The 22,492-nt window shown below is 51.6% G+C and overlaps 8 protein-coding genes across 8 annotated transcripts; 4 read left to right on the top strand and 4 right to left on the bottom strand.

Moving 5' to 3' along the window:
* Positions 1–306: 306 nt before the first annotated feature.
* On the top strand, positions 307–2,386 carry T310_7093 (Orotidine 5'-phosphate decarboxylase; the record flags this gene model as incomplete). The annotated part of the gene is made up of 6 exons (XM_013470109.1): positions 307–338; positions 422–557; positions 635–824; positions 866–939; positions 1,352–1,523; positions 1,638–2,386. 6 exons carry the CDS (start codon positions 307–309, stop codon positions 2,384–2,386), a joined length of 1,353 nt encoding a protein of 450 aa, XP_013325563.1.
* Positions 2,387–3,583: 1,197 nt separating this feature from the next.
* Positions 3,584–5,405, top strand: T310_7092 (MFS allantoate transporter; the record flags this gene model as incomplete). The annotated part of the gene is made up of 6 exons (XM_013470108.1): positions 3,584–3,860; positions 3,929–4,024; positions 4,078–4,283; positions 4,350–4,769; positions 4,823–5,171; positions 5,221–5,405. 6 exons carry the CDS (start codon positions 3,584–3,586, stop codon positions 5,403–5,405), a joined length of 1,533 nt encoding a protein of 510 aa, XP_013325562.1.
* A 2,406-nt stretch (positions 5,406–7,811) lies between these two features.
* On the bottom strand, positions 7,812–8,517 carry T310_7091 (uncharacterized protein; the record flags this gene model as incomplete). The annotated part of the gene is made up of 2 exons (XM_013470107.1): positions 7,812–8,004; positions 8,099–8,517. 2 exons carry the CDS (start codon positions 8,515–8,517, stop codon positions 7,812–7,814), a joined length of 612 nt encoding a protein of 203 aa, XP_013325561.1.
* Positions 8,518–9,080: 563 nt separating this feature from the next.
* On the top strand, positions 9,081–10,142 carry T310_7090 (uncharacterized protein; the record flags this gene model as incomplete). The annotated part of the gene is made up of 1 exon (XM_013470106.1): positions 9,081–10,142. The coding sequence occupies one exon, from the start codon at positions 9,081–9,083 to the stop codon at positions 10,140–10,142; it is 1,062 nt and encodes a 353-aa protein (XP_013325560.1).
* A 719-nt stretch (positions 10,143–10,861) lies between these two features.
* T310_7089 (ToxD protein) lies at positions 10,862–13,480 on the bottom strand (the record flags this gene model as incomplete). Its single annotated transcript, XM_013470105.1, has 6 exons — positions 10,862–11,038; positions 11,127–11,473; positions 11,920–11,973; positions 12,006–12,015; positions 12,372–12,885; positions 12,957–13,480. The coding sequence occupies 6 exons, from the start codon at positions 13,478–13,480 to the stop codon at positions 10,862–10,864; spliced, it is 1,626 nt and encodes a 541-aa protein (XP_013325559.1).
* A 1,098-nt stretch (positions 13,481–14,578) lies between these two features.
* Positions 14,579–15,910, bottom strand: T310_7088 (uncharacterized protein; the record flags this gene model as incomplete). The annotated part of the gene is made up of 2 exons (XM_013470104.1): positions 14,579–15,659; positions 15,738–15,910. The coding sequence occupies 2 exons, from the start codon at positions 15,908–15,910 to the stop codon at positions 14,579–14,581; spliced, it is 1,254 nt and encodes a 417-aa protein (XP_013325558.1).
* A 678-nt stretch (positions 15,911–16,588) lies between these two features.
* Positions 16,589–18,920, bottom strand: T310_7087 (uncharacterized protein; the record flags this gene model as incomplete). The annotated part of the gene is made up of 2 exons (XM_013470103.1): positions 16,589–18,219; positions 18,434–18,920. The coding sequence occupies 2 exons, from the start codon at positions 18,918–18,920 to the stop codon at positions 16,589–16,591; spliced, it is 2,118 nt and encodes a 705-aa protein (XP_013325557.1).
* A 2,391-nt stretch (positions 18,921–21,311) lies between these two features.
* On the top strand, positions 21,312–22,492 carry T310_7086 (Malic enzyme; the record flags this gene model as incomplete). Its single annotated transcript, XM_013470102.1, has 6 exons — positions 21,312–21,397; positions 21,452–21,570; positions 21,621–21,733; positions 21,792–21,870; positions 21,930–22,278; positions 22,334–22,492. Coding segments are annotated over 6 exons (905 nt in total), but the record flags the coding sequence as incomplete, so codon positions are not given.

Below are 22,492 nucleotides of genomic sequence, written 5' to 3'. Positions count from 1 at the left end.
TGTTCCGGGCGAGACCATAATAGACCGTGAAGATCACCCCCGCGAGCAACTAATAAGTGAATAACAAGTAGCCTCAAGTCGAAGCTTGTTGCACGTCTTTCCGTTTCCCTTTAGTTCCTCCACAGGTGGAACCTGTCATCTTCATCCGAATTTTCCTCCATTGCCGGTGGCTCCTTTCGGCGGGGTGACGTAACTTCGGCATCTGCCTACTTTCAAGACTATTTATTTATTAGGTAACTTGCACAAGCATCTATCTAAGGTGGTCTCAACTACGATTCATACTGACAATTGCGCAGTCCTGTCAAAATGATTACAATCACAGTTCCGCAGAACTACGGGTTCGTTTTCTTACCCCCGAAAAATCGCCTCATCTTTAAATCCTGCTTCTGGCTTAAGCTGATGTTGATCTTGCTATGTACAGCGCCGCCATTGCCGTCGCTCTCGGCGCCATCCCCGTGCTCAGTTTCATCCATGGCAACATCGTGACTTCTCTGCGCAAGGAGGCCAAGGTCCCTTATCCTCACACCTACGCGACGATAGAACAGTGCAAAGAGAATGTGGGTGTTTCCCAAGACGACAACAACAACCTCTCATAGTGCCAAAATCCATGGCTAACACTCGATACGATCTACAGCCCAAGGCGGAGCAATTCAACTGCGCTCAGCGCGCGCACGCCAATTTCCTTGAGAATGCGCCTCAGACGATGCTCTTCACCCTCGTCGCGGGTCTGAAGTGGCCCAACGCCGCAGCGGCCGTCGGCACCGGCTGGCTGATCTCCCGTGCCCTCTTCCTGTACGGATACGTCTATTCCGGCAAACCGCAGGGTAAAGGCAGATTCTACGGAGGCACTTTCTGGCTCTTCCAGGGAGCTCTGTGGGCGATGACGGTGTTTGGCGTCGCCCGGGAGCTGATCAACTACTGATCCTCCAATTGAACTTAGTAAGGCGATGTATTTCTAATATTCACAGTTGTAGCAGTAACAATGGAATCTTTGGTTATTCTCTGAATATGGAGGTCGTTGACAAGAAACATTTTTGGAATTTCGCTAGTGATCCTCCCGAAGTCAACATACCAAGTTTGCCGCGTCCTGACATGCAATAACTAAAATATTGTCTGTCATAAGATTGATCTATCGCAATCTGTATTTCGTTCATCCATGTTTGAGTACTCCGTAGTTCTAATCTGCAGCCTTTTCTCCGCGATAATGGATGAGCCAATCATGTGGTGGCTTCCCGCCCAGATGAAATTTTGTTGTTCTAGTCAGAAGGGAGCTGCCGCAAAGATCAACCTCGACTTTCCTGCCAGACTTGCCATTGCATAGGCCCGCTCGTATTGCCACAAATTTTGGCAGCTAGATCTCGATTTGAAGAACAATCTGGGTGCGACCGGCCTTCTGACTCTACTATCAGTTGTCCGCACCTCCGCCAATTACCCCGCGACTGCCCCTCCGCCAGCAGAGAGCCATGTCTTCCGCATCACGGCAACCCTACGGCGTCCGCGCGCAGAAACATCCCAATGCCCTCGTAAGGAGGCTCTTTGAGATCGCCGAAGCGAAGAAGACCAATGTGACGGTCTCCGCCGATGTTACCACGACAAAGGAACTTCTGGATCTGGCTGACCGTACGTCGCGGTTGCAGTCGCAATTGACCTTAACTTCTTCTCGAGAGAAGCAATCGATACTGATTTTTCCTTTCCGTGCTGCGCAGGTCTTGGTCCCTACATTGCCGTCATCAAAACACATATCGACATTCTGTCCGACTTCAGCGAGGAAACCATCACCGGTCTGAAGAAGCTCGCCGAGAAGCACAATTTCCTGATATTCGAGGATCGGAAGTTCATCGATATCGGTAACACGGTGCAGAAACAGTACCATGGCGGGGCGCTGAGGATATCGGAGTGGGCTCACATCATCAATTGCAGCGTTCTGCCGGGCGAGGGCATCGTGGAGGCTCTGGCGCAAACTGTGTCGGCACCAGATTTCCCATACGGTCCGGACCGAGGCCTGCTCATCCTGGCGGAGATGACCTCCAAGGGCTCCCTGGCTACGGGAGAATACACGAAAGCATCGGTTGACTATGCGAGGAAATACAGGGGGTTCGTCATGGGCTTCATCTCGACGAGGGCGCTGACAGAGGTGCAGTCTGACGTGACCACTGCTGCGGAGGACGAGGATTTTGTCGTCTTTACGACGGGCGTCAACCTGTCCTCCAAGGGAGACAAGCTGGGCCAGCAGTATCAGACACCGCGGTCGGCGATTGAACGGGGTGCGGATTTCATTATCGCTGGTCGAGGAATCTACGCTGCGCCTGACCCGGTCGAAGCTGCGAAGCGGTACCAGCAGGAGGGATGGGAAGCCTATCTTGCAAGAATAGGCACGTCGCAGTAGACTTTATACAAAGGGAAAAAAAAAAGAAAAGAAAAGAAAAGTAGAGAATGACTGCTATCATTGGTACGAAAGCATCATCATGGTCGTCCAGTTTCTTGAAGCAACATGTCACTCAATTGGTAGAATTAAAAAAAAAAGCGAAACGGAGGGATGTGGAAAGGTTATATAGCATGTGTATACAAAAGGCTCAGCTCACATCTCCCAGCTTCCTAAGGGGTACTACGAAAACCTCCATGTCTCCTTTCTCTATCCTTTGGACAGACAAAGCAGGGATTTTACCGACGACTGCGGGTCTCGAGCCCGGGACTCTGAGCTGGAGGTCCTGAAAGGGACAGAGACAGGGCCAGGTGCTATCAGGAAGACAGACAAATGATATATGTCCTCAGTCTACGGTCTATGGGTGATTGGTAGGTACCTAGCACGTTGCGAAACCAAAGGTGCGGAGATTTCCATATATCTGCATTGGCGTTATTGGAATGACGGTCTCTGCTGTGATTATTGGCATAATTGCAGGTGTGCTTACTGCTTTCTGCTCGCAATTCAGTTTTGATAAACTGATTAACAACCGTAACGACCGTATACGCTATCTTATCTGGGGTACTGATAGCAGTGGAGGTTGTGGGCCTGAGGCCGGCACCGGGAGCGATCTCCGCCCAAGGCCCGGCCGTTGTCCGACAATCGACCTGCCTCATTTGGTAATCGGCTCGGAGAATCCCCTCTTCCCTCACTGAGAACGGATCGCCACTATACCTTCGCGATGAGCTTCCCCAAGAGACAGAGCCAATGCACACATGCCAATGGCTACTGACGACGCAATTGGCATAGTCGGTTCCCTGGGCAGTGCCGCTACATAACATACCCCAGATAAGACGAGTATGAGTGGGGCACGCCATGACCGTCTCATTGGCTCGACTGGTCGTGTGTTATCTGCCAGGCTAGGTAGGCAGGCAGATGTCCACGGGTCCAGGGTCCTACCGGCGTTGAGCTTGATAACCCCGTCTGAGCGGCCATGGTGTTGGTATAAGGGAGATCGGCTTGCTTGCACTACCTCCACAATGCAACCTCCGCGGAGCTGGTTTCTTTGATCGATCGATCGACCCTTGTTGTACAGTACAGCCTTCCTTGCCTCGTTCATTGTAGAACTTCGTTTTTCTTTCCCCCCTCCTTCCTGGATTTATACTTCTGGTCGACTGATCGATGTCTGTTGTCGATGAAAAAGCTCCCCCACCTCCTCCTGCCGAGACGGAGGTGGATGTGGAGAGGGCAGACGCAAACGTGTCGCAATCGCAAAAGCACCCGGACGAGAAGATCCTGAAGCATTCGCACGATGCGGACGAGGCGATGAAGGCCTTTGCCGGCCTGGAAGGCCAGGTGATCACCATCGACGAATCCACCAACAAGAGATTGTTGCGGATCATCGACTGGCATATGATGCCGTTGATGTGCGTTGTCTACGGGATGAATTATCTGGACAGTAGGTTGCCTCGTATAAACAGCGAAGACCAGACTGAATGCTAATACGGACGCGTTTTTTCTGGACAGAAACGACACTCTCTTATGCGAGCATTATGGGCATTCAGAAAGACATCGGCCTCAAGGGAGATAACTACCAGTGGCTGGGAAGCATGTTCTACTTCGGTGGGTACAACGACGTCGACATATCAAGAAGCAGGAGCTAATAATGGATGTAGGCTACCTGGCCTGGGAGTATCCTACCGGCCGGCTCCTCCAGCGCATGCCCCTTGGCAAATATTCGGCCGCCTGCATTATACTCTGGGGACTGATCCTCTCGTGTTTTGCCGCGGTGACCAATTTCAGCGGGGCCGTCGCCATCCGCTTCCTTCTTGGAGTGTTTGAGGCTGCGGTGACGCCTGGTTTTGCTCTCTTGACCTCTCAGGTAGGCCGACCTTTTCTCCTGAGTGTCCAGTTCATATCGATAAGCTGACTGTTGTGGACCTTATAGTGGTACACCAAGACTGAGCAGGGACAGCGGACGAATATATGGTTCAGTTTCAACGGAATGGGCCAGATCTTTGGCGGGCTAGTGGCGTATGGGATCGCGGTGGGAACACGGGAACACGGGTCTGCCATCGAGCCCTGGAAGATCGTCTTCCTGGTAACGGGCTTGCTGACAATTGCTCTGGGTGTGACCTTCCTTTACCTCATTCCCGACAACCAGCTGAATGCGCGGTGGCTCACGAAGGAGGATCGCGTGTTGGCCGTCGAGCGTGTTCGCGTCAACCAGCAGGGGATTGGGAACAAGCATTTCAAGATGTATCAGTTTAAGGAGGCGCTGCTGGACCCGATGACATGGGCATTCGTCCTGTATGCGCTGTTGGCCGATATTCCCAATGGAGGCATCACCAACTTCTTTAGCCAGTTGGTAAGAAATTACAAGCATTTTTTTTTCTTTTCGCTATTGCTAATTCGATTTAGATTGTGAGCTTCGGGTTCACTTCTGAGCAGAGTCTCCTCTACGGCACTCCCGGTGGAGCGGTGGAAGTGATTGCGCTGATCATCAACGGCTTTGTGGGCGACTACTTTGGACAGCGGATCCTGTGCAGCACGGGTGGTCTCATTTCATCTATCGTGGGAATGATCCTGATCATCGCCCTGCCGCTGTCGAACAGTGTCGGTCGGTTGATTGGGTACTACATGACGCAAGCGAGCCCGTGTCCGTTTGTGGCGCTGCTGTCGCTCATCTCGTCGAATGTGGCTGGCTACACGAAGAAGACGACAGTGGCAGCGCTGTATCTGATTGCATATTGCGTGGGCAACATCATTGGTATGCGGGCAGCGTTTTTTTTTTCACTTACTTGAACTGACATAAACAGGCCCTCAAACGTTCCGACCCAAGGACGCACCGCGATACGTACCGGCTGAAATAGTCATTGTGGTCGTGTACGGGGTGTGTCTGCTGGACCTGTTATTTATCTGGTGGTGGTACAGACGGCAGAACGAGAAGAAGGCCAAGATCCGGGCGAGTCCGGAGTATGTGAAACTGGAGAACCAGGAGTGAGTAATCGACGTGAATCAATATGATAGATGGAGGCTGACTATAGTAGGTGGCTTGACTTGACCGATGGGGAGAATCCTGAATTTGTGTACACCTTGTGAGGACTGAACTGGATCTGAGCGAAAGCTGGCTGGGTCTGCAGATTCATTGCTGGGTCGGAAAGCACATTCAGTACCTAGACTTTAGTTATATAGCGCTGGCTACGCAGGAATTAGACCCATCCACTGAATCCGTTCGGTAGCCAATGGGCGTAGGTCTTGTATGTCAAGGTAGAAGACATCGTTGGGATTTCTACCCTGAAAAATGTGCGCTCCAAAGAGTTGACCGCGACTAATGGAAATTCTTTGGGGTGTTCCAGCAGGAGGAGGGACTGGAAAGATGTCCTATGTACATACATTCTTGTTAACTTTGAATATGGTAATTAGAACAAAAGCAAATTGCACAATATATTAATATACCTCGGTTTGGAGCAACCTCGGGTTACTACCGGCAGGGTCTCGATCAAACACCTCAGCTGCTCCTCTGACCCGTCCATCCCCTGATCCTTCTTTGGACCATTTGAGTATGATGACCAGTTGGACAGTAGTGTTCGCACCACCACCCTTAAGCCACAGCTCCATATCCTTGTGCAAACGATCCCACGCCTCGCACCAGCCGCTCTCCACAACAACTTGTGGGAGATCTGCCGTGTCTGGACAGATACAGAAGTCTGGCTCTTTAGATGAAGATGCATAGGCTCCTTGGAAGTTCCGAAAGGCTATCCCAATCAGCGAAAAAAAAAATAAAAAATAAAATAAAATAAATAAAATAAAATGAAGAATAAAATTTACTGAGCCAGACATTGTGTGGGATAGAACAATAGTATCATTGCAAGAGAACAAGTGAGAGTGGCAAGTTAGTTAGATAGAAGAAAGGAAAGTTGCAGTCAGTGAATGCAAGATGTCAGAGGTGGCAGAGAAAAGAAGGACTTCGTTCACAAATTAGGTAACGAGGTTCCAGGAAATCATTCACTGTTGTTTGTTTGTTTGTTTGTTTGTTTGTTTTTTATTCAACATACAGGGACTTTAGATAAGTCTCAAATATGTTCAATTAATACCTATCAGATAAATCTTAGATGATTTTCACCTACATAAGAATTATTCCATATCAGTTGATGTCAAGTTATCATGTGCCAGTATCATGTGACGTTAATATCTTTTAGGTAGGTACCTAGTTTCCATAAGGTAGTTACCTACGGAGTAGAGGAGGACGTCTTCTCCAGAATTAGGTAGACAGAATTGAACCTCTTTTCCACGGCTTCCCATCGAGGATCCCTTGGATCTCACACCATGCACCTAAAATCCCTAACCCTGCATTCTTGTCTTGCCAGCCACTCAAAGAAAGAAGTAGGAGGTCAGAGGTGTGAGCTTTATTTCTCTTTATTCATTTTTTTTATTTTCATTTCATTTTTATTTCCTTGCAATTTCTTTGTAGAGGATTCTTCTATTTTCCTTTTTTTTTCTCTTTATGTCTTTTTTCTTTCTTTCTTGTTCTCCTCTTTTTGTTCTATTTTTTTTGTTGTGTTTTCCTTTTGTTTTCTTTTGATATTATCTCCTTACCTTGTCTAATAATAATGTCTATTCTGTCAAGCGGGATCAGGTCAGGTCAGGTGTTCACCTGCATTCCCGTTTGGGAAATAAAAAGTAGTTCCAGGTTCTACCTACGAATGCCCGAATCCAATCAATCAAATCTTAAACAGCTCAAAGAGCGTGTGAGAGAGAAACGGTCACCAATAATGCGAGACCTAATTAGTGTCAAAAGCCAAAAAAAAAGAAAGGAAAATACGAAGTACAGAGTCAGCCACGCTACTGCAATAACTAATAACGGTCTGCGGGGTTTATCGTACAGATCATATTTTTATTATTACTCCGTTAATTTATCCCCGCAGTTCACTCACTCAGTACGGAGGACACCCTCCATAATAGTATGGTAAAATTAGCGCCGAGTATATTCGCCGTGATGTGGAATGAGTTTGAACGGAATACGAGGTGTTCGAACCAAAACCAATTTTAGGTTATGTATGTATATACCTAGGTTAAGTAGCGAGCAATCAGGAATTGACATTTGATAATAGTAATGAAAGAAACTTTTTTTTTTCTTAGCATTTTTCTTTTACTTCATTTTTTTAAAGATCGGATATTATTCCGCGCGAGAAATTCGATTCGGAAGATGGGAAGATCATGTGCCCGGATTGGGTTCTGATTTTCGACACTACTGAAAAACTACGGAGTACGGAGTATATAGTTCATGATTTGGGAGTACTCCGTAGACTGCCCACAAAAGAATTCGAATGAGGAGAACAAAGAACTAGTGGTTTCACCCCTGCTTCTGCTGCTTCCAGAAGCCCGAAGTCGGTCGGAGTAATAGTCTCTACTCCGTGGATATCCTATATTCTGGATTGGCTGGCTGCCACACCGCCTTGTTGACGCCCGTGCTGTCGTGGCAGCTCGACGGCGGTGAGCAGACTCGATAGTCGATAGTCCATAGTCCATGCTGGATGGGTCTGTCTGTGCTGGGGTTATTGGTTTGTTGGGCAGCGCTCTTGTCGCGTCCAACTGCCATCCTGCATTGTCAGACTCAGGCCACATGACTGTAGCACGGCAGTTGCGTCGGGTCAAGGCTTTGGACTTTAACGGAGAACTGTATAGTGTACATACCTATGGAAGTTCTGTCGAGTTCGACCTGAGGCTGTGACAGGCCCACTCGCCACAGCAGGCGGGGCTGCGTGGCTTTGCGGATTGCGACAGCCGCCCACCGCAGCCAGTCGATCGCCTCGATCCGTTTGGAACGCGAACTCATGCGCTTGCGGTGAGCGCAGATTGGTGCGTGACTGCCAGGAACCGGCGCTAAACGGCACATCCGCCTTGCAAGGAGCGGTGATCGAAGGCGTCCGGTGAATGGAGTCAATGGACTGTCCATGCGGGGCCTGCCCACTGCTTGGGTCGCCTTTGGGCGGCCCGCTGAGTCGGTGGGCGTCGCTAACCATGGAACTGCGGGCGGCTGTCCCTGTATACGGCCAGTATATAGGTCTAGGTCCCTGAGGGAGGATGGGAATTGTTGCTGCCTTCTGTGCCATTGTTATTCCTGTCTCTATCGTCGGCACCCGCACCGCCACGGTCTTGCCACCGAGGGTCTGTTTTCCATTGATATACGTCCTTTGTCGAGGCGTTGATCGTCTCGTTCCGGCTGCGACGAGAAAATTCCGGAGGTGGTGAGACAAGTCCTCTCTTAGCAACTCTATTATTGCCTGGATCATCCTTCTTAGCGAAACCTCTATTGATATCGTCTGTCTCATCGTTATCCCTGGCTTGACGCTCCAGCCCTAATCTTATCGTGGCCCTGGTGGCGCTCCCTTGAATCAACAACATCATCATTAATATCAGAATTTTTGGCATCAACGTCAGAGATTCTCTCTGGTCACTGCCAAGCAGCCACAGAGACTTGAGTCTGGTCGTGCGCTCATCACGCGGGGTCATTCTCTTGGCAGATATCCTCCGCCCAGACAAGTCAGACGAGGCCTCGCGGCCAGCTGGCACCCCTGCTTCCATGTGCGAATCGTGAGGTTTGACATGTGCAGATCGCCCGTTCTCTAGGCCTGTCGCTTCACTGCCATTCGCCAGGCGCGCCCGCCGCCCATCCATGTCGCGCGCTGCTTTCACATGCACCGAGAGCTTCGATCGTCAGCACCTTACATCCCCCCAGCACATGCACCTCCATTCTTTTCAGACTGACTCCTCCTCACCCACGCCATGCTCTGACTCGGATGTGCTGTCATCGCCCAAGAGCGTTGTCGATGACACCACCGCGGCGTCGCTGACTCCTTGCGTGACGACCGTCTCCGACACCAAGACTTTCTACAGCGCCATCGACGCAACCAGTTTGGCCATGGAAGAAGCAAGAGATCAGACCTCGAATGCACGACCGACTACCGCCAAGCGAGATGGCATGGAGAGTCGCCATGACTCTGACGTGACGACTGTCAAGCAGAGTCCTGCATCCAAACCAAAGAAATCCCGGTCTCGTGCGTCTTCGACGTCGCAGCGGGCCCCTCGTTCGGCGTCCTCGAGCACGACGGGACGATCTACTAGAACTCCTCGCCGCAGCTCGCAACATGCCAGGACCCCGTCCATGTCGCAGAAGAGGCAAAACGACCTCATCGCGCTGCATCGTAACTGCTGCCGTTTCTTCCAGGAAAACGGACTGCGCGGCGATACAGATCTGCAATGTGCGGAACCCGTCCGCTCCTCTACGGCCCCGGCTCCCGGCACGCAGACCTCTCCGACGATGTTTCCTGTCCGATATCAGCGGTCGCCTCCATTCTCGGCACACGACCAGGACGGGGACGTCTCCGACGACGAGTTACTGGCGAGAAGGACGAGCATGGCCCAGTCAGAACCGGAACGGCCATACGTCCCTGTGCCGGCGACCGTGATCGACTGGACGTCGCCGTCCACGCGACGCCGCGAGTACGAGAAGATCGACCGGTCGAACCGGGGGATCCGGCGCATCTGGCGACGGTTGGCACCGAAATGTCTCCAATCGGGGGGGCGGACGCCTTTTTTTGAGGAAAAGGATGGCAAAGCCAACTACGAGGGGAGCGTTCGACGATTTAGAATGGATATTCCGGACGAGAAGGAGGAGCGCGCAACCGAGGTGTCTTTTTCTAGTCGAAAGAGCGATAAATGGTCTTGTTTTGCGTGAGCCGAAGTACGACATCTCTCACTTGATCTCCACGAGCTTTACGATCCGACGATGACGACTCCCTAGAAGGGTTGCATGACTTGCACGGCTTACACAGCTTACACACGGCTTGCACGAGCATACTTTCTTTCCTTCTTTCCTCTTTTCCTTTTCCTTTCCTTTTTTTTTATCAGTTTAATGAGTGCATTTACAGGGAGGGACTGCATGAGCTTCTGCTTGACTGCATCAGCATTAGAATGATACCCTGGTTGCTGGTTGCTTGCATACATCGATCGCTGTCGGAGTTAAGGTTGCATTAACATTGAAATTAGCATTGATATTAGCATCGACATTAGCATTGAGAGAGTATGTACATACATACAGCATAATAAACATAATCGTTATTTTATTTCTTACGAATCTACGAGGATGGATATAAGTAAATCCAAGTAATCAATTCAGTTCATAATATGACGTGTTAAGTACTGTACATATCAATTTCTGGAGTATAGTCTTTTAAATAATAACCCAGAACAGCAGTGCGCACTTTTATCTGCATATCTGCCTAACCTACAGGAAACAAAAATCCAGACCAGAACAGAAACAGACCCAAACGCCATCACCATGCAAGTTGACAGGATAGACAAGAAGATAGATAGACAAGGAGACAATCCTCCCTGCCCTAGCATCCACAACACAACCACACCGTACAACATAATTGACACGAAAGAGCTGTCCACTCAATTCATCAAATCATAATCATCCATCTTGTCCCGGTACTGCATGATAGTGCGCTTGATCTTGCTCGAGTCGACCCACGTGATGTAGTCCTCCATACTGCGCGTGACCAGGAAGGCAGGGTCAGTGACGACCTCTGTCCCAACGCGGACGTGGCCTTGTTCGATGAGTGTGACGGCCTAAAAACCTCAGTAAGCACAACACACACACACAGACCTACCTCCTCAGGGGGAGGGGGAAAGGGGGGGGGGGGGGGGGGAACGATACAGTCTTAACATTCTCCACCATCCCATTCCTAGCCATAACAACACCCAACCGTCTCCGACAAAACGCCGAAACAGTAACATCGTGCTCTACACGCGACAACCCCGCCCCCTGTTCACGGTTCTGCTTCAAGATCCCCATCGACCACAACTTCTCCAGGACCTCGCTCTCGATCTGTTTCCGGAAAGGGTCCCCGTCTGGATCTAGCTGCGAGAGCTTGTGCGCCAGTTGTCGTAAGGAGCCGCATAGAACGTTGTATTTTTTGTAGTCGAGAGGGTCTTGCAGGAGGTACCGGTTGCGTATGGCTTGCTCGCGGTGTCCGCCGTCGGATTTGTAGGTGTAGAGGTCGACTTTTTTGAGGAGTCTGTATTGTATCACAACACAGTGTTAGTTGTGGACAATCAAAGTGAATGTAGTATGTAATTGATTAGCTGGGATGGCAGTTTTGCACGACGACGACGACGACGACGACGAACTTTTTCTCGTGATGCTTCAGTTTGCGAACCATCTTGTCTTGTCTTCTTCCTTTCCTTCTTCCTTCCTTCCTTTCTTTATATCAAAATTCTCTTTTCTTGGAATATGTCAGAGAAATAAATAATCGAAAGCGCTTCAATAAAAGAAGAAAAAGAACCAGACTACTCCACGGCGAGAGCAGTTTAATATCGTTGTATTAATAAATTTCTGTCGACGTGATACGGATACTGCGATAGCAATCTTGGCAGTGATGGATCGATTTTCAAGGCGGTGAGAAAAAAGACTAGCGGGTAGGGCTGTTCTGCCGTTGATATATACATACATGTGGAAGGCGGTGTGCTGGATGTTATTGATGATCCTATTGGATGATGATAGCCTGGTATCAATTGTATTGCTTCAGCAACTTACTAGGTACGTGCTACATATAATTTGTTGTTGGTTTCTTTTTTATTATTATTTTTTTATTGACTATCAGCAACTGTTATATATACTACATACTAGGCACAATTTATTGTTGTTTTTTTATTGACTATTGCGCTGTGTATGTACAGTACATAGGAAAAAAAATGACAGGGACTTGCTTTTGTCATTTCTTTACTCTGCAAGTCGGCCTTCTGGATAAAAATACTTCGTAGCAGCTACATGCATTACCACATATGGATATTTAATGGATATTTACATGTATGTATGTATGTACTATTCTACTGACTGCTAATATCAACTTACAAGACTAACATCTCGCTCGTCTAACGACTCGCTCGTCTATTCACTCACTTTGTATACCAACTTCGCCCTCGACACCCTTCCCATCCTCATCAACTGCAACCCCTCCAGCACCCCTCCCAATCCTCCCTCATGCACCTGCGCCGGATGAGGCTTGACCTTCCCCTCCGCAACCAGCCTCGTCGCCATATCCAGAAACTCCGCCGCATACCGGAAATCCTCCTGCGACGCCTGCTCCACGCCCACGGCCGGATTCCACAGCAGCGGCTCGCCGAACATGAAGTACGCCACAGTCATGCGCGACTCGACGTCTCGCCTAGGGCTCTTCTCCGGGAGTAAAGTGTAGTATTTGCCCCCGCCGGATGAGGACAGTGCCTCGGCGCAGATCGCTGCGCTGCTTGGCAGGCTCACCGTGTCCCAGACTAGCTGTAGCCGGTCGTGCGTGTACTCGCGGATCTTGCGCCCGCAGTCTGGGTCGTGGTAGTCAAAGGCCGCGACGGCGCCGCGCGAGCGCACAAAGTCGAAGTTTTGTGGTGAGCAGACTGTGATGGGGGTGTAGCCGGATCTACAAATCGACTGTGGTCAGCCTTGTCTGTACAGTACATGGACAATTCAGGACTGCTGGTCGCATCTTACAGCTTCGCAAACTGAATGCCCAACGATCCCGTCGCCGTCGAGCCACCATAAATCAAAACCGGCTCCGACTGCGTGATCGGCCTCTCCGGCCTCGCCAGTCCCAGCGCCTGATACATTCCCTGGGCGACGGTAATCAAGCCCATACCAAGAGTCGCCGCATCCTCAAAACTCAGATTATCAGGTATCTTATTCGCCAGGTCCCCCTTCGCAACGATATACTCCGCAAAAGCGCCGTTCTCCTTCTGCGTCACGTCGCAGCCACGCATGGGGCCGAAGACCCTGTCGCCCTTTCGAAGATTCTTGGTCACGCCTTTCCCGACGGCTTCCACGATCCCCGCGTAGTCGGACCCGACGAGCACGTCGTGCAGGTTGTCGAAGTAGTGGATGTGTTTCCAGTCGGTGGGGTTGAGCGCGACGGCGACGGTTTTGACGAGGATGAAGCCGTCGCGGAGTTGGGGCAGGGGCCGTGAGACGAGTTCTGCGTGGCCTTTGCGGATTACGACGATGGCTTTTTGGGTTGACATGGTGAGTAGAAGTAAAGTAGATGTAGATGTAGTTTAGGTGTAGTTCTGCTGAATTTTCAGCAGGTAGATTTATTGGATTTTGTAGGATGTTGTTGAAACCTGAGTTATATTATATCCTCAATCACGAGATACATATACATATACACACAGTACTGGGCCAGTCCAGCGTTATCTGTAGAGTTTAGTCTAGGCAGAAGAACTGTATTGTATTGTGACAAGGAATCTTAGACAATAAATACTACCCTAGAGCCTACCTAGGTAGCTTAGCTAGTTAATCACCAGCTGAGCAGAGCTAGCTGAGCAATCCAAGGCCAACAAAATCCAATAATAAATAGTATCTAGGTAACAATTCAACGATAACGCCAGTAATCCAATCCAATCCAATCCAATCCAACCAAGTTGAACCAACAGTAAGCTCAAGTTCACACCCCTCGAGATCTTTCGAGATAGAGTCCTACCTACATATAGCCACTTTAATTACTATACTTACCTACCAGGGTAAGTACCCAGACACACCTAATCGCATTAAATCTCTCCTTCCGGTAAAGTGTCGACGTTGATCCTGTGCAACCTGTGTAACTAGCAGTTCTTATCACAAAGCTTATGACATCACAGCTGAACAAGCTACCTAAACTTTGGAAAAGCTGAATAGCCTGAATAGGTAAGTAGCGCACCCCCTTGCGTCGTCTTGGGTAGAACTAAGCTTTGTGAGCTGCGGGTGGCCTTAATCATTGTTTTTTTATTTTTTGGTTTTTGATTTGGTTTGATTTGCTGGGAGGGCTGGAAATTGAGGATGTACTCAAAAAAAAAACTATTAAACTGAATACCTAGGTAGCTAATCTTACTACCTAGATAACTGCCTCCTAGATCATACCTACATAGGTAGGCACAGTCTTAGAACTAGCTGAATGAATAAACGAGGCAAGCCAACAGGTAACTACTGTACGTAACTAATCAATCCTGACCTATTATCATTACCCTCTAAACATCTTGGAAAAATACCTACATTATTCTCGACTGAGAACTCTTCTATCATAACAATCTATTATAACATAAAACACATAAATACATATAATAACCACAGAAAGTAATCTATAATTATAGTTCATCCCTAACTGGCCGCCCGCTGTCCTTCAGCAAATCCACCCCCTTCTTCTTGCGCCACTTCTCCCACAGCGCCCAGAAATCCTTCTCCATCCCGCTCTCCATCTGGTCCGGCAGCACCACTGTATATTCCACATACAGATTCCCGTACTCCTCCTCGCTGCCGTGCCGCTCGTGCATGTGCCCCTCGTGGTAGATGGGCATGCCCTCGCCCCGGATCGTCTCCACCGTCAGCGGCTGTACCACTTCGCCTCTCTTCCGCCCCAGCTGCACGATGTGGCCGTCCAGGTGCGTCAGGTTGCGCGTCCAGTCGCCCATCCACGCCTCTCGCAGCGACAGCACCTCCTTCCAGAACAGATCCTTGCCCTTTCGCCGGAAGAACGTCCCGTCCGTGCGCTCCCGCTCGTTCTTCCCCAGCTTCGGCTCTTCCTCCGCCAGGATCACGATCAGATCGCCCGCCACCCAGTCCGGGCTCTCGTCCGCTTCGTTCTCGAACACGATCCGCGTGCCTTTGCCCATGCCCGGCTCGACTGTGGCCGTCATGGGCACCGGCTTGCGCACCACGCGCTGCCCGTGGCAGATCGGACACGGCTTCTTGATCGTCTTGCCCTTGCCCCCGCATTTATCGCACGTCATCTGCACCTGCTGGAACATGCCCGGGGCCAGCATGTGCTTCTGGACCACCCTTCCATGGCCGCCGCATCTGTCGCAGACATCCACCTTACCGTCCGCCGCCCCGGACCCTTCGCAGGACTCGCAGATCTGCTGCTTCTCCACCTGGAACTCGACCTCCCGCCCCGTGTAAAAGTCTCGCAACGGCAGCTGGAGCCGCACCTCCATGTCCGGGCCCTTACGGTGACCCCCGGCATGCCCGAAATGCCCTCCGCCGCCAAAGAAGCGCGAGAAGAGGTCGAACGGGTCATGGGCGGCGTGACCACCGCCGCCACCGCCCTGCTTGTGCTGCTGCAACCCTTCATGACCGTATTGATCGTAGATCTTGCGCGTGCTGGGGGAAGACAGGACTTCGTAAGCTTCGGCGATATCGACGAATTTCTTCTGAGCAGTTTCGTCGCCACTGTAAACAACCACCGTCAGACAAGCCAAGCCCAAACACAATAAATAAATAAAAAAGTATACCAAAGGTGGAGCTTACGGATTCTTATCCGGATGATACTTCTTGCTTAACTTCCGATACGCCCGCTTAATGTCCCGCTCCGAGGCGGACTTGTCCAGCCCCAGGATCTTGTAGTAGTCCTCGGCGCATAGCGACAGCGGCAGGAGCAGCAGTAAGAAGGACAGCGCGGCGAAGATGCGTGAGAGAAGCATGGTGTGCCTGCCTCTCCGGAAGGAGAGAGAAAGCTTCTTTCGCTGGTGTACTCTATTTCTTTTTTCGCTTCAAGCAAAGCGGAAGAGGTTTGTTTCAGTTTCAGATCGACATCGACATGGACGAACAGTTATCTCATTTGCCGATACTTAAGCACAAAGAAAAAGAAAGGGGCGTCCCTAGTTAATGACCTTCAAGGAGACTGACCAGTCAACAAAAAAACATTAATAGAAGTATTACGTAACACTCGTCCTGAAGAAACTAAAGCGTCAATTGAAGGAAGACCTGTTCAGTTCAGGCCTATACTTATCGCGGAGCGCTGCGATTAGCTTAGGTGGCCGCAATGCAATGGAGCAGCCGCGCCGCCAAAGGAAGAATGTTGATCCGCTAAGTCACGTGATATGATGCTCTGCGGCCAGTCTAGACATCGAGAAACAAGATATTTGCAAAGGTACAGTACTTATGCATTGTACGTCCTATTATTGATTTCTATAATTCACTCACTCAATTCTACATTAATAATGTCATTCATGTCGTTCATGTCATGACAATATACGTATACGTAAACAGAAACGAGGGAAAGAAAAACAAAGAACGTAAAGGTTACCCGTAAGGAGGGTCGTAAACAGGATACATAAGACACATCTGACATAGACATCTGACATAGAGCTATCTCGTGGCTAGCATCTCGTCGCCGTCACATCAAAAACTTCATTCCGCCACGTCAGATGGAGACCACCACTCTCATCCCCCCGTTCAATGGCTTCCTGTGCCCGTCTCGCCTCCTCCTTCCACACCTTCACGATGCTGCCCGGCGCATAGATCCCTTTAAAGATGCCGCGGTCCGGCGGACTAAATCCCATCCGTTTGTAGACATTCGGATCGGGCCACGATTTCGGCCGTGCCAGCACGGCCCGAATAAACGTCGACAGATCCTGCGGGTTGGCGATTCGGACGGCCCGCAGCCGCTCCCTGGCAAAGACGAGCTCGCGGTTGAGCGTCGTCAGCGCGACGACGACTTGCTCGGCAATCTTCTTCTCCAACACCCGGCGCACGAGCTGTTTGAGGAACGGCTTGACGATCCAGAGGAGAAACTTCCACTTGCTGCGCTGGACTTGGTACTCCAGTTTGTGGATGTGCACTCGGACCCCGCGAAGTACGATCAGCGACGCGAGGCGCTCCCGTCCGATCTCGAGATCCACCGAGATGTCGATACCGCGTTGGTCGAGGTAGAAGCTCGCGATGCCTTCGTCCTTGAAGCGGAAGAGAGGACCGCTATGTGCGCGGAGCCAGTAGCCGAACTCGGACGCGCTGATGTTCAGTCCCGAGACGGATACAGTCACGATCGTCTTCAGGTCCGTCTTTGCCCTTTTCGAATGCACCTTGGCTAGCTCCATGTCGGTGCGCGAAGTGACCCGGATCTTGTACGGGAAAAACGACGAGCTGTGAACAGTCCGCCCGGGCTCGAGCACCAGATTCTCCACCAACAGGTCCATCTCCGGCACGGAGATTTCCAGCCGCGGAATGGGGATGTGCTGGATGCTACGAATCAGCAGCGGGAGGAAGACATGGGCCACGTCGGCGACGAGGCTGCTCGTCTTGTTGTTGTAGGCGCCCCACAAATCGTCGTAGATCTTCTTCGACGCCGCAACCACCTTGGCCACCGCTGGGTCGTCGGGTATGGTTTTCAATGTTCGTCGGATCTGCTGCAGAAAGGCATCGACGTCGTGACGCAGAGCGGTTTCAGACCCGAGCGCTTTCGACTTATCTTTCAGCTCGTCCAGACGCTCCGAGGCCGAGTCAAAGAAGCTCGGATCCGTCAACATCTCCTGGAGGGAGGCCCCAATCTCCGACACCAGTCGCTCGAACTCCGGGTCCTTGTGGGCATGACTCATCACGCCATGAAATCTCTCCTCCAGCAGCTCCCACTCCTTGGGGTTTCCAAACGATCGCACCAGTGCCCAGAAGCGGTCCACGGCTTCGCGGAGGTCCGCATTGACGTCGACATCCTCATTCACCGCACTGAGCGTGTTTTCGGCCGCATTGGCGTACAGTTTTCCATAGCGCTGGACGAGACGCGAGAGCGTCGAGACTGCGTCTGAATAGTCGGTCCGCGTGCGAAGGTTCAAAATGGTCTGCTTCAACCGGTAAAGCAGAGCATCTCTCTGATCCCCGGAGAGGTTTCTCCATGCGCTCCTCACGGCCTGATGGCCTGCCTGGGAGATGCCTTGTTCCGCGGCGGCAGGAATGTCGGTAGCTTTTTGACGGAGATCATCCTCCGTAGGGCATTGCCCCTCGTCCGCGCCCGCTCCTTGGACCTTGTCTAGCTCTTCTTGGGATGGCCCCACCGTCTCACCCACCTGCTGGGCGGCCTCCGACAGAGCAAAGGCCGTGTCGGCAAAGATCTGGCGACCGACCGTGGCGAGATCATCGAGGAATAGGCGAAAATCGGCGTTGGTGAGGAGGAGATCCCCAACGGTGCGAAGACTGTCGTAGGCTACGGTGGTGAAATTGAGTTAGTCTACTGTCTGGGGAGGTGGAGCTCAATGTTGGGGTAGAACCGTAGGGCTTAGCTAGTCGCTCACCGGCCTTGGTGTCCGCCTTCGCCTTAGCGTAGGAAGCCTGATTGACCAGCTCGGATGTATCCAACGAGGCTCTGGATCGGAAGAGATGCCACAGGAACTCCTGCAATTGATCCTGACTGTTCTTCTCCTGGAGCAGTTCGATGACGCAGCGCAGCCAGAGCTTCACGTCCCGGGAGAGCAGGCGCCCGGACTCGCTGAGATCCTCGCTGCGGGGATTGAGCACATCGGACGCCAGCAACGTGCGGAGGTTGGCGATGGCCTGCTCCGTCGACGGCAAATATCCCTCCGAGAGGGCGCGGAAGACCTGATACGAGTGCAGCTTCTGGTGCAATTGACGCTGGCGAGCCGTTTCATCTTCGTAGCGGGGCAGCAGCGGCTCCGAGTCGGCCCCGCGTCGGGCCTTTCGACGGCCGCAGCAGGATGCCATGGAGCACGTGTGAGGGGAATCTATCTATATATCGCGAATCTGGATCGGGAGAGTGGAAGCAGTCGAAGAGGGGTCAATCGAGGGATAACAGTTACTGCTCACTGAACCCCCGCAGGAGTAGGAAGAGGATAGCCCTCACAGAATACTGCACAGAGTACTCGGTAGATAGGGTGGTTGATGAGGTGGTGCAGAGACGTGATGGCCAGTGAGGCTGGCATGACGTTGTTGACTGGCGCCCGCCGACACCTGACCAACCACACTGACTGCATCCCAGCAAGGGGTCAATATCTCAGCACACCATTTACTACAAGTCACTATGGCTTGAGACGTAGCAGATATTCGTTACAAGTTACTTGATAGATCTTAAGTGTACGAGTATATGATTCTACAGTACAATCCTAATAGGTCGATGGAGCGACACTCCGGGATAGCTTCTGTGGAGAGATTATGATATCGGGAGGATATCTTACGCAGTTCATGTCGATGGTTAGGACGATATCACACCATAACATGCCATTAGTTTTTAGTATCGGTAGTCTTACTTTTAGCAGAGATTGTAACTATTCGTGCACTTCTCGTCGAGGCATCGGAGGATCATCCTCCACAACGCTAACCTAATTCCTGACACTCTCCTATTGGCTGGCATTCTGCCTGCTTAGTCCGCCTGCTTATGGACAATATCTCTTCCATTTCTTTCAGGAATCTCAATTCTTAAGGATTATCGATAGATACTAATTTACGGCAGATGTATTAGTCTAGTATCTGGTGCCACTATATTAATAACAGTCCATATACCTACATTCAAAAAAAAAAGTTAATAATATAATGTAGAGCGCATCTTATACCTGCTAGTAATGTCTGTTCTAGTAACACTTTTTATTTCTATTTTTTTTCCATGGCATTCTCCAGTCTTCGTGAAGTATTGTTGTATTATTTATTGCCGTCCCCAGCAGCCGTGCCTCAAGCTCGATACTCGTTCAGGCAGCTCTCGGGCAGCATCCGGGGAAATTCGAATAATATTGATTCCAGCCTGCGGATAAAATTGGCGCCGCGCAGAAACTCCGATCGCGTCTCGGCGCCGGCCGCCAACCGGGACGAAGGCTCGGATGGAGCCCGTGCGGCTCCGGGGCCATCTCCAGAGAAACTGTCCAAGTCGGAGTTTGGCCCGTCGGAAGCCTGCCGCTGGTCTAGAATTGAGCAGAACGATGTACTGTACAGTACAGAGTAGATGCTGGACGCGACGCACATTGAGCTGTTGGCACAGGAGAACGTGGAAAGGAGACTTCATACGGAGAACTTCGTACCCTGCACAACTCAGCGCCCAGACGAGTCTCTGACAGTGACAATAGTCTAAGTGCAATCAGCCGACAAGGATTTATCCAGGAGAACCTTCAACCGGCTACCGTGCTCCGGACAGCATCTCCACCTGTGTTTCCGAAAACCACGCGGGTCGTGCCCCAGTCACGAATCATGGAATTCCTTGACTCATCTCGTTGCATTGACTGCTAGCCTGCCGCAGGTCGCGCGACACTGCTCGGCCGATAAGTCTGAGCCCTGTCACAACTGATGCCACTTCTCCCTGCCGACTAGAGAGCATCGTGGAATTCGTATTATTAATTATTAGCATCGTACTGTCCTCTCTCTGGCCCCGACGCCCGCCAGCAGCCCCATCCGGCTCATAAATGCTGCAAGAGGCCGCAATGGACGCCGCCACAGCACGCCCTGGGCCAGTCCCGTTCGGGCAAGGGCGCTTCTCCGCATTTCAGCGTCTCTTCGTTTGCTCCGTCACGGAAGACGGCAATGGCTTTCTCGAAGCTCCACTGTGAAGTGTGAGCAAAGGGTGGGCTATGGCAGAGTCGCAGGAGAGCTTCGCATCCCGACTCGGCCATGCTGCCACAGGGACGCTGACTCTTAGCGTCCCGAACTCCCGGGCATGGGCGTCGGCGTGGCTTGCTGCGCTGCGGATTCCACAGCTGATTGCTCGCCTGTCCCACCACGCGCACCTTTTTTGGCATCTGCAGCGGGCGTCTGATCTCGTCGTCATGGCCGTTCTGCCCCCTGGAGACGAAGGCCCCATCCATCCAAAGGCGACGGGTCCTTTTTGACCCCGACTCTTCCCGACTCGGGACCCAATAATCACGCTGCCTGTTCGTGAGGAGCCTGGAGCATCACGGGCTGGAGATCCTACACTACTACGGGGAAGTTCATGGGCGGCTGTCTGGCTCTCGCGTCAGGGGTTTTTCTGCGCTCTCTCTCGCCTTGGTCATGTTTCGTCGTCGGATACATAACCGCGTGTGCCCGTCACTCGTGAGTTCTGTCCGCGGTGGAAAAGCTTCTGTTTTTACTTCGTCCGTGACTCCAGCTCCGAAAGCTTCGTCGTCTGCCCCCAACATGACCGGCTCCCTGCCCTCCAACAACCCCAGCAATCAGCTGCGGCCTGCCCACACCCTGCCCCCTCCAAGCTTTGCGAACCACCTGTAAGTGCTCATCCGGTCGTCGCGACTCGTTGGCGACCATGACTCTAACCACAGTTGTTCTGCCAGGGAGGCCAATTTCGATACCGCCAACCCGCCCTATATCCGCAAATACCTGCGAACGTACGGTCTGACTCCGCCCCGCGCTGAGAGCTACGAGGTCCAGAAGACAAGATGTGGGTAGACCAGATGTCCAAACGAGGGATAACGGCTGATGGTTGGATAGGCCTCGCGCAATTGGCCCTGAAATCGACGCCCATTGAGAAATACCTCTACCTGAGCACCCTCCGCAAGAACAATGTGCACCTCTTCTACCGCTTGGTGGTCGACCATCTCAAGGTAGGTGGGCGATCGTTCTTATTTCGTGTTCGTGGCAGTCGAATACTGACATGCGCAGGAATTGACCCCCTTGATCTACACCCCCGTCGTGGGTGAAGCTTGCCAGCGATGGTCAGAGATCTACCAACAGCCAGAAGGTATCTTTTTTTTTTGGTCTTACCAGTCAATTCCAATGATTTGTCGCTGACGATTTCAGGCATGTATCTCAGTTACGAAGACAAAGGCAACATCGCAGCCGTGATTGCCAACTGGCCGCAGCCCAACGTCGAGATTACTGTCATCACGGACGGATCGCGAATCCTGGGTCTGGGTGATCTGGGGATCAACGGCATGGGCATTCCCATTGGCAAGCTGGCTCTGTACACGGCCTGCGCCGGAATCCGGCCAGAGGCGACTCTGCCTCTGACGCTGGACCTGGGCACCAGCAACAAGGCGTTCCGGGAAGATCCCCTCTATATGGGCAGTCGCCGGGATAAGGTGTCTCCCGAGGAGGAGCAGGAGTTCATGGACGAGCTGATGGATGCCCTGACGGAACGATGGCCTGGGTGAGTAGTCTTTGCTCCGCAAGGGCTGTACTGGGGCTAATTCGGGTGACTACAGGATTGTCATTCAATTCGAGGACTTCAAGAACCCCTTCCCCGCTCTGGAGCGCTACCGACACAAGTACACCTGCTTCAATGACGACATCCAGGGAACGGGTGCGGTGATCTTGGGAGGCATCATCAATGCGGTGAAGCGTTCCGGGGTGCCGCCCAAGGA

This window comes from Rasamsonia emersonii, assembly GCF_000968595.1.
Source record: "Rasamsonia emersonii CBS 393.64 chromosome Unknown ctg1118621760500, whole genome shotgun sequence".
In the NCBI taxonomy this organism is placed as follows: domain Eukaryota; kingdom Fungi; phylum Ascomycota; class Eurotiomycetes; order Eurotiales; family Trichocomaceae; genus Rasamsonia; species Rasamsonia emersonii.
This window is presented reverse-complemented; position numbering and strand designations above follow the sequence as displayed.